General features: G+C 35.6%; 1 protein-coding gene across 1 annotated transcript in view; it reads right to left on the bottom strand.

Annotated features, from left to right (window-relative positions):
• The window catches only part of SHOC1 (shortage in chiasmata 1), a 47,153-nt gene extending 33,196 nt beyond the window's left edge, over nt 1-13,957 (bottom strand). Inside the window, exons 1-8 of the mRNA XM_063423228.1 lie at nt 13,121-13,957; nt 9,180-9,309; nt 8,351-8,432; nt 6,659-6,849; nt 5,657-5,819; nt 3,641-3,746; nt 2,786-2,942; nt 1,412-1,519 (exon numbers count right to left, since the gene is read on the bottom strand). Coding sequence (XP_063279298.1) covers nt 1,412-1,519; nt 2,786-2,942; nt 3,641-3,746; nt 5,657-5,819; nt 6,659-6,849; nt 8,351-8,432; nt 9,180-9,309; nt 13,121-13,189 — 1,006 coding nt within the window. The 5' untranslated portion in view covers nt 13,190-13,957. The remainder of the gene's footprint in view (nt 1-1,411; nt 1,520-2,785; nt 2,943-3,640; nt 3,747-5,656; nt 5,820-6,658; nt 6,850-8,350; nt 8,433-9,179; nt 9,310-13,120) is intronic.
• Nucleotides 13,958-14,837: the final 880 nt, after the last annotated feature.

Raw genomic sequence — 14,837 nt, 5'->3', positions numbered from 1 at the left:
ACTAAATACAGGGGAAGAGTAGGATCTACTGCACTTAAGCCCCTCCTGCGTGTAAGCTTTAGAAGTAAAGAGCAGTCAGAGATCTGACTAGACACAGATTACAGCTCATCATGCTAGATAATAATCTCCAGATGTAAAATAGTCTTGGTGTATTTGCACTGAGTTTTTATATCAGACACTTTGAAATTATATGATTGTTCCAACCAAAATTCCACTACAATATAGTATCTAAAGCATGATAATATTAGTACTATTAGCCTGCAGGGGACAACTATCAGCTCAGTTTAAAACTTGTTGGAACTAAGACAATAAGAAGGGTCTTGTTCTGGAGAAAACTCAGTATTTCTCAAGTATTATAGTAACTTCCAGATGGAAAACTATCAAGTGAACAAGCACTGATGGATAATACTGCTACTGTCCCAGGCAGCAATGGATAGATCTTTCCATAGATAGTATACAGATGAGGATGAGACCTATGTGTATAATCATGTATTGACACTCTGCTCAGATCACATCCATTTGTAAATGTTACTCTTTGTGCAGGCCCCTCTGCATTAAATGAAAGGTGAAAAATGTCACCAGCACAGCCATTATTCTGCCTCGCTTAGTCAGCCAGAATTTAGCTATGAATGTAGTAGAGCTGGCAAGACTGCACGTTATTTTGAAAGGTTACACCTGGAACCTGAAAAAACTTTAGGGTTGGATGACTAGGTTGAGCAATGAGACATCAAAGGTACTCAGCATTGGTTGATGGTAACTTGAGTTTTCAAGCTGCTGAAGGTGGACACAGAGTGTATTTCCTGATCCCAGTGCAGAAGGAGCAAGGGTTCAATGCACATTAGCAAATATTCAATAGTTGGAGTTTATTTCTGTAGAAGACAGCTCTGGCTTTACTTCTCAATCACACGTAATTACTGAACTGTTTGCAAAACAGAATGTCTGCACAGGAGTTTTGAATCTCTAGAACTTACAAACACAGCACTTCAACCCGAATTGTTCTCCATCACCCTCTTTTGAAAGCATTTATGTAAGACTTTAACAAACTTTAAACTGTGCTCTTTGACTCCACAATTTTAATCAATCTGCCTTAACCTTCACCTGCCCTCTCTTGGTAGATGAGTTGCTAGATAAAAAAGAACTAAAAATCTAGTAAGGTGTACAAGTCATAGACATCACTTACAGCCAAAAGCAACATGAAAGACTTGTAAAGCTGCTTGTGTTTAGACTATAAAGCTCTGGAAAGGAGTATGGCACTTCTACCTCCTTATGGTGCGGGTACAGAATAATAGATTACACTAAGTGAATCTTATCTATGTGGCTGCCACATGTTCTCCCACAAACAGAATACCAGAAAAACTACTTGAAGAATTCATTTTAAGTATCATTCCTTGATTTATACAGATCATCCTACCTGACTCACAGAACTCCAACATACTTGTGTTAATACTGGAGCAAACCTCTCGTGGAATGGCACAGTACTTGGAAATTTCTATTTTGTATGCAATTTCAGCTTTGAGATCTGAAAACAGATTTTAAAAGGTGCCATAAATGAACCATATATTAATTTTTCCCATCAGAATTTTCAGTCTTTTTATTGCACCTCCATGATATATTGTCATGAAAAATTAGTCATGCTTAGTAACCCCAGATGCTTTAGCTGATTAGAGCAGTGCTCAGTCTCATCCCCCAAGTGACAGAAATAATCCCCTACAATATTGTGTACTCACTATCTGAATTATTCCAAGCTCTTATGACTACAACAATTTCCAGAACAGAACAACTAAGTAGCCTAAATAAAGTTTACTGTGCGTATGTGTATGTGGATTCTTTTTCTACTAAAAAATGACTAAAACAGAACAAAAAGACCCCCAATAGATTGACATTTATGTACAGAATCATCAAATCCCTGCAATCTCAGCTTGAAACATGGCATATACTAAGTATATCAGGGGAATGCACATGAAACTATCTTAGTCAAATATCTACTTTTAAAAGTCTTGTTTCCATCTCCAATATGAGACCAGATTACTTCAAACTGCTGCCCTATCACACACAAAATTCACCACACAACCTCCATCTTCAGAAGCAATAATCTTCCTTCTTTGAGGTGCTTCCTGTCCACCAAAAAAGTGGAAAATGATGCATTTTGACTTATAAAAAAACCAACCCAGGCCTCAGGCAACGCCTTTTTCTTTGAACTAGACAAAATACTGTTACACAAATCAATCCATTAGCCAATAACTGTCGTTAAAGTCATATTTATTGGTAGTCTAAAAGCATTTAGTAATTTTTCTAAAATTCCTTTAAAAAAAGTATTACTGTCATTGAGAATAATCCTGTCATCCATGGAAATATTTACCCATTTTTCCCCAGAAATCTGCTTTTATGTTTCCAATTACAATGCAACAAAAGAATTTTTTTTGGTATGACTGTTATGCATATAATCCTCTTGGGGATGCCTCTGAAAGTAAACTTAAAAACATATTAGAGAACTAAAGACCAAATGATTATAGCTATGGTTGATTATATATCACAAATTATGGCTCATATTACTTTTGTGTTCAAGATTACACCACAACCCTGGACAAGTAGTTACTACCCCTTAAGGAGACATTTCTAATACCAGAAATTTGAGTGTAACAAATTGAGTGTAACGGTTCCTATTTCATCCACAGAAATGTGAAGTAATTTTTAAATGAACTCAATAAAAAAAGACCTTGATTGTGTTGAATGTGTTCAAATGAAAGGAAAATCAGGTCAAGCACTAAAGAAAACCAGCTCTTACCTTCTCTGATCACTTGATTGCAAAGGTCTTCATCATCTACAGTGACTGGAGCTAAATTTAACACCTCCTCTAGTTGCAAGTATGATGGAATCTTAACACAATCAGATCTGCTATTGTTGGGTTTGCCAAATTCTAACTCAACAGGCAACAGGAAATACTGAAAAAATATTAATCACATCAGAATGGCTAGTAAATTTCCTTTGATATTACTGTACAGTCAAAGCTTCTTCAAAATCTTGAAATAATTTAATTCTAAACCAATTCAGGAGCTCTTACTATAGAGATCACTCGACATTTACTTTGCACACAGAAAGCTTTGCTCAATACAGGGTCAAATACAATGTTACACAACTTCAGAATGAGTCAGTGGAGTGTAAGGAGTGTGTTTTAGCTTACAGTTCCCGTCCAGGTACAATCCGAATTTGTTTTGTTGAAAGTTTGTCTTTTTGAAATAAGTTTGAAAAATGGAGCAAAAAGTAGATTTGACTCCTTAAAAAAAAAACAAAGCTAATCTGGCCCCCCAAATCCCAGAACATGCCTTGTAGCTTTCCGTTTCCCATGCTCATGTCATTGCTTCCTGTTCTGGTTAATTTTTACTCTTAGTGTAACAAGTATCTACATAAAACTGCAAACACATCAGGTACCAGGAGAAACAGCTGGTCAGAGTGAAGAGTCCTAAAACCAGCATCCAAGAATTAAAAAACTACAAATAACACCAGTCTTTTCTAATCTTGGAAACATGAAAGCTCCAAATACTTGGCAAATATGAAAAAACTCAGTAACATGACTTGCAGGTGAACAAACACACCTAATGCAGAACAACCACTAATATATTATGAAACAACAGGATGATACCTCTTCATCTTTTATAGATATAGTACAGAAATTCTCTTTAATCCCCTGCAGTTCATTTTGACTCTCTTCCATCTTCATCTTTCCATTTTGGAAAGTCAAACATTCTCTTTAAAAGATCATAAAAGAAAGTAAGTGACTTCTTTGTATTGCTTAATGTCTAAGACTGAAGCTCTTAGCAATAGTTTTGATAGACATATACATGGCAAAAGTTTTTCTAAATCCATGCCTTTTCTAAGAAGGCAGTTTCAGATGGTGTACTGGTCTGTGTCATTTATCAAAAAATATTTTCAAGAAATAATACATTATATGCAGAGTAGAACTGCTTAATACTGGGGCCTGCCTTAACAGTTACAGAAAAAACCCTTCATATTACAACTCTTCAACCTCCCAGCACATAAGTCTCCGCATGCAAAACTGCTTTCTGCAAAAGCTGTGGATCTAATTTCTTCCAATGTCAGCTTTTTTTACTAAACATAAAATGTTTAGTACATAAAATGTCTGTAATCTATTTGCTTTATTTCTCTTTTGCCATCTTTCGTTTCTATTTTCAGGAAAGACTCAGCATGATAAAAGGCAGAGTGTGCTTATTGCTAGTTAAAGTGAAAACTAAAAGCATGTTCCTGGTTTAACTGAAAAACTTTAAAACTTGGAAGTAAAAGTCAGGAATGAAGCTACTACTTGCATTATAAAGCAAGGACACAAGCAGCACAGGGATGAAGATTTGTCAGGTAGAAGGAAAATGCTTGCCCTTTGTGCTAATTACAGGCACTAAATCTATAGTGACTTTTTACGGGATTAACTTCCTCATCGGTCCCTGACACCACTATTTTCCAGAGGAATATTTTAGAATGCAGAGTAAAAATTGTTCCGTGTGCACCCTTGGGATGCTCATGAATTTTAACTGAAGTTCAAGTCTGTCTAATTGAGTCCCTTTCTCTAAATGCATCTCCCTGTGTGCTGCACTGGGAGATCTGGACTCCCACCTTGGGCAGGTCCATGTTTTTGCTAGTCAACTACAGATCAGGGGGTCAGAGCTATTTCAGAGTGTAAAGCTTCACACCAGCATTTTTTTTTCTCCTATTACTGATATTTCTGAAAGCCATCATAGAATTTGGATCATGTTATCTTCAGTGCAGCAGTGAACACTTACAGTATTCACACTGTGCTAAACCCAAGAGACATTGCAAGACTGGGGCCCATGTTTGAAAAAACAGGCAAACAACCCAATTCCTCCTTGTTCTACAATGTGGGTCCAGTTGGTTCAATTAAAATCTGCTTTACCTTGCCTGTCAGTCATACAACCTTTCCAAAGGCAAGGGAAGCAATCCAAGTAGTCCAGACATGAGATAAATCAGTACAAGATTCAGCCAGACTTTATGAATATATGTACACAATGCATATCTTAACAAAATATTAGGCCCATTTTTTGATACAACATATCTGTTTTAATGTACCAGTTTGTTCAAATTCGTGACATGGATGTCATTCAATTAAATTCAACCAACCTAGTAATACAAAGAGAAAAACGATAAGAATAATTAATATTTAAACTTGAAGAAGTGCAATTCAACAGGTAAGAGCATGAATTTACTGGCTGCACATCTGAGAGGAGAGAGAGGGGAGAAAAAAGTAACATGGAAGCATATGTAAAAGCATATGTAAAATCCTAGCCCTACTCTGTTTAGTGATACTTTCATGATAGGGAATCAGTCAGTTCGAGGAAGGACAACGTCCCCTAAAGATACACATTTTTTCATATTACAAAACTGATTGCATTTCACACCTGTAGAATGTAAAAACGGCACAATTTCATTTTTCATTTTCATAATTTCATCCATTTTTTAAATGCATCTAAATTTCACCCTCCTCACTTTTTCCTAAGATGGAAAGCTGAAGTCTTTACCTGTTGCAAATATAAGCTAGTTACAAAGGTAAAATATAACAAATATTGAAATGTTAATGGCATTATACATAAACTATTTTTATGTTTACTATTTTACAGCAATTTGTAGGTACCTGAAAATGTTCTCTGCTGTTAAAGTCTGTCCTCCAGAATCTAAAAGGGGGTCTTTCATTAAAAAAAATTGTAGTCTGCTCAGAAGTATAGATAAAGTTGGCAATCTTTTACGGAAACTTTCAAGATTATCAATAAAAACCAACTCCTCTTCCAAACATAAATCTGACAAAATGGAAGAAAAAACACATTAAAAACAATATAAAAATAATAAGAATTATCAGAATAAAGACAATTGTTGAGCAACTGTTGCAATATACTATAAATGTCAGCTTTTTTGTTTAAGCTTAAAAATTCCTTGCACATTTGAAGTGCAACGAAGTCTAGACTTCCATGGTTGACATGATAACCTCTAGTTTTTTTTAGCTTTTTCCTTTGCCTAGTATAATACCTAGTATAAAAACAGAAGGTATTTTCTTTTGTTTCCTTGTTTGCACTTTCAAGTATGATAAAGGAACTTCTAAGGTAGGTTCTGGCCAAGAAACTTAGCTCAGTCCAGTTTTAAATGTAGAAATGAGGCACTCTCTCCATACATGTCTAAACATATTTTACACATACATAATACATATAAGAAGGGCAAAGCGAGTTTTTTGTTCTTCTTCCTTATTTTTCACCAGCATGGAAGTCTCCTTATTCCCACATCCCTCTTTCACTCCTTGGATGACTCCCTATCTGTAATAATAACTCTCTGTTCTGTCATAGTGCCTGGAAATGATAGATACTGACTATGTTCCCACCAAACTGTTTTATGATGCTAACTCAAACAGATCTCCATAAAGAAATCTATCTTCATTTTATTTTGGCATGCATCTCTCTTGAACTATTAATACAAGCCCTGCTTCTCCAGGGAATAATTCTGTCTTAGTGGTTATACTCTACGCAACTGCAAAGTTTTTGATCACCCAAATGATTTCATTAATTTCTCTGGAACATGCGCAAAAAATTATGGAAGTTAACAAGATTACAGTATCAAAACTTAGAAAACAGTGAATTGAACATTTTACCTTGCCGTGGTTCTTTAAATTCAGTGGCATAGTAAATCTTCAAATATTTGTCTTGGGTGGAGTCTTCCTTAAAACCATTCTTCGTAAGTAAAAAGCATTCTTCTGTGTCGGTCTGAGAATAAGGGTTTGAACTTGGAACAACTTCTATTAAATCATTACTAGTCTGAAACTCTACAGAGGAGATAGGTTTCCTAAAAAACAGAAAAAAAAATCTGACACATAAGCTGTAGCAAAATCAGTGTTGTAACTTCCCTGGTTTCTCAGTGACCCAACAGGACTTAGGTGCTCTAAGAACTTTGAGAATCATATTCACCAAAGAAGGTTGGAAATTATAGGGTTCTCCCAATTCACTGGATCTATGATCAAACTACATGTTCAATTCTTCCCCAAGAAAAAGCCCTTTAAGTTTATACCCAGCATCAAATTGAACAAAAAGAAAAAAGCATCAAACCTATTGATGTCATAATGGTTGTGACAGGAATCTGCTGCTGGGTGAAATGTACAGTTCTGTTTCAAAAAGCATGAAGAAATTGCAAGTAACAACACTACAAAAAATACAGGGTAAGTGAAGAAACAAAACCACTTCAATTTCCTGCAACTTTTCATACTAACCTCAGTACTACTACTATTTATTAAGAAAACCTTCCCACTGTTTGCCAAAGAAGTAGGAAAATCATTTGACTACAGAAAGTCAAAAAAAAGCCATCATTTTGCATGCATCTGGACAAAGCAGTTACAATAGTTGATTAAAATACGTGTTAATGTTGTGCTGACCATATAAATTGACTACAACAATATAGTAACTCTGACAAATGCTGACATTTCTGAAGCACCCAAATTAGCTCATCCAATTACCGTACTTAACATTCTCATTTCAGACAACTGATTTGTCAGTTTGGCATCCTATTGATTTATTCATATTTTTAATAATACCTAGCATTACACTGTCTTGATATTTGCTAGTCTAACGGTAATTCTCACAAAAGCAATCAGTGTAAAAGTGCACCTCTGAAATTCAGTACAAGACTTCATGTGTAAACAGCCATAGAGGGGAATCTCTGCTACACATCTTAAAAAAAATCAACTATTTGACGACATTTTGATTATAGTTCAGAAGTTAATTTTGAAGCTACAAGTAGTGTAGTTCACAAGTCATAACCATGTGGTACTGATAATAACTAATATCCAAATCACATGGCATAAGCCTTTGAAAATCCATGAACCTTAAAACACTGTCCAAGTTACAACTTCATTGAACTAACTGGGTTTTACTGCAGTTTTATAAATAGAACAAACCTAACTGAGTTGCTATTTTGAGACTATATAGGCCACCTCTTCCAAAGTCAAAGCCTTAGTAAGGCTTTTCTAGCAAATGGCAAATATGCTTGTACAGTTACATGGGATAATTGTCTTAGAGAGAAGGGGGGAGAAAGCTTACTTTCATGTTTATGCCGTTTTCAGAGACTTTCTCCAATGTCATAAATAGAATACACAACCATTAAAAAATCACATAAAGAACCAGTGAAAAAAACCCATCTCTAAGCTATCTGATAAGAGTGTTCAACTCCAGCACACTTGCTGCTGTCAGGCAACATTTTCATAATCTGTTTTCATCATTAGCTTATAATTCACAAAGTACCTGAATGATAACAAATAAATCATAAATGTTTTTTTTTACTCCAAGTTACTGACTTTTCCAGGAAATCCTCCACAGGTAAACTTTTGTTCCATTGATCCAATACTGAAATAGCAATCATGTTCTGTGTTGAACCAACTAAGTCAAAAAGGAGAGAGAAAAAATGTCACACAGAAAATATTAAAATTATTTTTTATATCTTGATTAAATCATTGCAGAGATTAATCAAACTTTACATATGGTGTATAGAAGAAATAACACCTTTAGTTTCCATTAGCCAAAGTAATACAAATGTACAAGAAAGATTCAAACACTATTATACTTATATTTGCCCTTGTCATTTGAAAACCTAATTTTTCCCATCTCATAACTTCAGCACTATCTTCCAAAATAACCTCTCACTAACTAACTAACTAACTAACTAACTAACTAACTAACTAACTAACTAACTAACTAACTAACTAACTAACTAACTAACTAACTAACTAACTAACTAACCAACCAACCAACTAACCAACTAACCAACTAACCAACTATATATCCTAATCAGATTTGTTATTTTACTTACAATGATCAGAGATATTTTACTTATCTCTGATAATTGCTTTTCTTTCATAAATGTTTCTCCGGAAAGAAAACTTTCCAGAGATCTCTACAAACTGATCAAATATCATCTCATTTATGGTGCCACTCAAATAAATATCCATTACCCATTTATTTCAATTTGGGCAATGAAGATGTTCTACTTTCAAGAGCTATAAGAAGCGGCATAGTGTTATGTCTGGAAATATTTTTTTTACCAGATTTATCATATTATGTATAAACACGAGCTTTTCCTTTAACATACAGTAAATCTAAACTAAGTTTAAGGATTATATAACATACTTCTAGTCCATGGCTTCCTATACTTATCGTCAGCAAAGAGTCCATTGAGATGATACTTTTCATCTTGATGCAAACAGGGAGGAAAGCAAAGTGATAATTTCCAGATGGAAAATTTCTGCCTTGCCATGCTCTGAATAAAAAAAGGGATGTGATAAAATCATGAGAGACAGTTCCATCCTTTTTGTGCACTGCCTCTTCAAACATTCCCACTGCTTTCAAGGGTTTTCTACTAGAACACAATATTTTATAATTAAACCTTTTGTTTGTAATGCTAACACAATCTAAACTACGAGAAGATACTAACACTTACCTGATTTGCTATTTAACTTTTAATCTACACCTCTGGGTATGCAGAATTGCACATATGCTTAGCTACACTTTAACTAAATTTTGAACTTGCAATTACAAGTGCTGATCTTAACACTTGGAATGGTCTCCTGAATGGACACATGGATAAGCCGACCAGAAACAGTTCCGTATCATTCCTACTATTGCTGTTTTGAGTGCTTTTAATATTCTAAGGCCTCCTGTCTTTCATGTGCCACTATGAGCTAATGAAAACCCTTCTAAAGCCTTTCATTTTCACTAAAACCAGGGGTAGTAATCAATTGAATTCTGGAATTAAATAGTCTATGTGGCAAGTTTAGTAACTTTTCACTGAATACCAAGTTCAATAAACTATCTTACAGTTATTTTGCCACAGAAACCCATGCCCAATATTGTATAAACAGTACAGAATAACCAGTGAGTTCAAGGAAGCAAAGAAAAGTTATACTTACACATTTGTTTTTAACAAGTTTATAAAAAGAGGAAGAAAGAAGCTCTTCTTAAAAAATCCATGGAGTAAAAGGCTTATTGGAAAAGAGAACTTGCTATAGTCACATGGAAGAACATAATGAGACCAGAAACTTTTCTCTAGTTGTAAACCCATTGCCTCAATCCAGCTGCGTTGTTTCAGGTCCCAGAACTGCCCACCCATTCCAATATATGCTGTCAAACCAAATATAGCTTGTAGTGTTAGGCATCTTAGGTGAAAAGCTAGAAATATTTGAAATATTTCACTGATATGGACTGCAACCAGAATAACCATGCTGTTGAAAACATGCAGAAAAACCATAACTTTTCAAACCTTCCAGTCTAAGAAAAAAGAAAACTTAGGGGCAAAAAAACCTCAAACAAACTAATCAAAATACACCATCACCAACAAACAAACAAACAAACACATGGGAAGCACTGAAAACAAAAACTGTCACTTCATCAATACTAATCCTTTTTCCATTTCAGTTTAATCCTTTGTGGGAAAGTTGAAATTCTGTAAATGCTAGTTAATTTTAATTAAAAAAGCAAAAATTTCTGACATCATAGGATCTTTTCCTTAAAAGGCCCTTGTGAAAAAACAGATGTGATCCAATCCAGTCCCTCTTGCCTAAGTCAAATCATGGCATTTCCTCAGTGATCTCTTTCACAAATTCTGAATAAAGAAGACAGAATCAGACAACTACGGGCAGCTGTACCTATACCTTCTACATCTTACTGGCCATACATCAGTTTATGAAATCTGTATTGAAGTTTACTGCTGAGACAGTAAGTGTACTCCAGAAACAACTGCATTTATCATGGAACAAAGGGCAGCTAGTGAATATCCTAATACAGATAACAGGAACAGAAAATGCTAAGGATAACCCTTCTCTTCATTAAAAGAAGCTGTCAGAATTGGCATATTAAAGTTCTCAGTGGACTCTTAGGTTAAAGAAGCATGCTACTGCAGAAGTAGAAGGTATTGAACAAATAAGTACATGCAATATAAAACAGAGATCAGAAAGAAATTTGAAACATCACTATGTAGTTTTACTGAGGCTATCTTTAGCTTAACAGCTAAAATTTTTTTCTGCCACTGATATTTGTGAAGTGGAAGAAATACATCCTAAAGCTATCATTACAGGAAAATTGTGCATTTTACAAAATATTTTAAATGAAATAGTTCTAAATATAAAGTTTAAGCTGAATTAGATCACTTAATAAAGTCTGATAAGACACAACCTTTCTTGCCATTCTCAAATATATAAAAGTGTTCTTCAAGGCCAATATTAATGGCTGCAGCATTCAATCAGCACATCTCTACCACTGTTTATCAAGAAAATATAAAGGTCTCTGCACATTTCTCTTCCAACTGAAAGATATGTGCATTTTACCAGTTCCATTCAGTTTGCATATATTGTCAGTTTACAACATCAGAAAACCTTGCACTACCAAGACAACTTTGCAATCACACCCACAACACTCAGGAGCATGAAATATGTAACTCTTGCATATTCAGGATAACTGAAAAGGCTCCTTTCTTCAAAGAAACTTACAAATGGAAGCTGGAAAAACTATACCTGGGACTGATATAAGTGGATAACAAGTATTTTAGGAGCAGGATTCTGCATCCAGTTGAGTCAGATATGTGCAGGAAGCAGTTTGATATACAGTCATCAAATTCCAGTGGTTCCTAAAAGCTGGAAGCTTTAGTCATGTGCACTTGATACATGAAAAATCAATGTAACTTTCTCTACAGAGTAGGGACTGGGCACAAGAGTGGAACCAGAGCTGCAGTTTGAGCACAGCATCTCCCTTGCACAGTCAGATCTGTAACGCCTTTAAATGTGCGACCACATCCATTAACCTCTCTGGTAGCACTGCAGTGCAAAATTTGCACTGTTTCAGAGCAGCCATTCAGCAGGTCACTCAGCACTTCTCTTCTAAAAGTTTTCAGTAGTCCTGATGTCAGCACCACCTTCCTCAAAACTCGGGCAAGAAGAGCCATGTAATTCTTCTCTTTTGCATACAGCCCATAACATGTTTTGCTAACACATCTAGTTTTGATTCACAGATAATATGGAAACAACTGGTGATCGAGCTGAATGGAACTACATTGAGAAGATTTTCACCCAAATGCTGCATGACAGACTGCACACTGTTGGAATTACAACAGGAAAATAAGTTCTGGTTGCTACAACCTAGTAAAACAGTAGGTACATACACCGGCACTGTATGGAACAGCTGCTGTACTCTGAGGAAAGGGATGTGGGCAATGTTTCCTAACACGGATCGCAGATTAACTGCAAGGACTATTGCTGAACAACTTCCCAGGCTGCAACTCTCCAGTTATGTGCTAGGAGTGCTTCTGTGTGTCCTTGTACTCTCCCTGAACTCCTAAAAGGATCATGTCTTGCTACAGCGTCCTCGCACACTACAAATGCGCCCTTCTGGCAAAGCACCGCTCTGTTTCTGTACAAGGGAAGTCTTGTACTCAGCCTGTGGCTTTTCTTCAAAAATTTAAGTAAGTATATTCCTGATTATGACAGGGTGGTTTAGGGATAAGAGGCTGGCAACATCACAGAGGGAGACAGGAAGGACAACACTTCTCAAGGCTTCTGGATCTTACCTGATCAAAATCTGTTAAGCCAAAATATCCGTTGTTGGTATGGGGGAAAAGAGTCTCCATTCCTTGAATTTAATCTAAGGCATTGCAAAAACTTTTCACTACAATCATTAAGGAATACAGCATTGTGTACCACTATTCTAATACACGCCGAAGTAGCTAGAAAGTTGGATTGGTTCATCAGAAAATAATTAATTTAAATCAATGCATTAGAAGGCACAGTGTATTCTAAAAGAAAGCTCTACACAGGAAACTTGTATGTGCATGATAAGTAAATTGTAAATGAAACAGACACTAAAAATAACTGATGCTTTTCAGTCTGTGCAAAATTGTACTTACATTTTTTATTTAAAAATCCTGTAATCACTGTTAACCCACAAAGTGCAGCACAACAATCTCTCTGAAAGAGAATTCTAATGAAAATAGTTATTGTTATATTTTTTAATGTGTACTCAACCTTTTCATCAGTAACTGCTGTATTTTGTTCAGACTATTAAGAGAAATAATAAAATCATACCTCATATAAATAGTCTGTTGAGTGATACTTCAGAGCTGCAAACATCTTGTTTTGTGACATTTTCAACATTTCAATTGTCTGGAAGACATACAGAATATGGATCAGTTTAAAACTTTTTGTATCACCTATAAATATTGAAAGAGAAGGTTGAATTTCAGGTTCAACGTGAATAGCTTCATAATTTCTAGCACGGGCACCATGGACTGAATTTCCTGTAGCAGAAGGCTACACAAAGCATTCAGTACTCTTCCTCTGGAAGGATGTAACAGACCAACTATAGGCCACAAACATTTGATTTTTATCTGAAAGAACTGGGCTTTTGGTTTTATGCTTTATTCTGAGGTGTGTTTTTGTTTGTTTGTTTTTGTTTTGTTTAGGTTTTTTGGGTTTGTTGTTGTTGTTGGGTTTTGTTTGTTTGTTTGGTTTTCTTTTTATTTTTTTAGCTATGCCTCTTGGTGTTTATTTCTCAGAAATAAACCTACATTATGTGAATGTAGGCAATACAAATGACCTCCCTCAAGCAGTAACTCTTAACTGGTTCAATGATTTTTAATGGATTATAAATTAGTTGCTACAGGCACTAATTCAACTGTCTAGACTATTAACTTTTTACTGCCTCATGTATTTGTGAGGGTACTTTCCGCCTCACTTTCAGTTTTACAAGAAAAAAGGAGATATTGTATAGGCTAGCTGAGAGCTTGAGGGCCTGATGGACCACCTTAGAAACAACAGGTGTCTAAGTTAGTTGATGCTTCTGAGGGGAATCAGGAAAGAGGCAAAAACTACACAAAGCCAGAGACACAGTGTGAATGCAAACCAGGATATATTGTAGCTGGGATCTGCACAAGGTAAGACAGTGCCTTTTCTTAATTAAAAATAGGTAGAAGAGTCAAAGACAAAGTAAGATATTTCTATCAAAAAGTGTACAGTGTAATTGAATTTCAATCAAAATTAACTGTAGCGCCATAAAGAAAACCTGTGACAGAAGGCACTCTTCATGTATGCACCAGTAAGTATCAGGACATGAGGCTAAAAATTTCTACCTAACAAATTTAGAAATAGCAGTTTCAGGTATGCATGTAATAGAATTGGAACCACTGGAGGAAAAAGTAACTCGGGGGTAGTTGGTTACTTGAAAAGAGTCTGGGCAGAGAAAAGAAGTGCAGGAGAGGTAAAAAGATAGGTTCAGGCAAAGAAACAAAACAGGGAATAAGGTACACAAAATCATATAGAGAACAAAGTAGAGGAGAACTTTCTGAGGAAAGGAGTGTGGATCGTTTGAAACAGTGAACTGAAATTACAAGATGCTAAAGAAAACCCTATGGACTCCCTGCTGGACCCTCCATCAGATCCACATCCAACACATTTGGTGTGGGAGAGTGGAGTAAGCAGGGATGGATCTGCACCTGAAGCGCTGGAAGGCAGAGGATAGAACTACACCTTAGTAGAAGTGATGTGTATCACTGACTAAAACTTCTGTATAGCAACACAACCATGCATTAATTCAAGTATTAGCTATAGAAATGCAATTGCTACTCCCAGTGATAAAATTTGAATTAATACACCTAGAAGTAGAGAACTGCTCAGTAGTCACTCCAGGTACCACTAGTTTCTTAAGGGTATGTCAGTCAGTGAACAACAAAACCACTGCATCTTGGTACATTCCAACTTTCTAATTTAAAACTGAAAAAGTGGGATCTAAAAATACTAGTCTGTG

This window comes from Prinia subflava, chromosome Z (assembly GCF_021018805.1).
Source record: "Prinia subflava isolate CZ2003 ecotype Zambia chromosome Z, Cam_Psub_1.2, whole genome shotgun sequence".
In the NCBI taxonomy this organism is placed as follows: Eukaryota; Metazoa; Chordata; class Aves; order Passeriformes; family Cisticolidae; genus Prinia; species Prinia subflava.
Note: the sequence above shows the minus strand (reverse complement) of the source record. Positions and strands in the feature narration are given on the sequence as shown.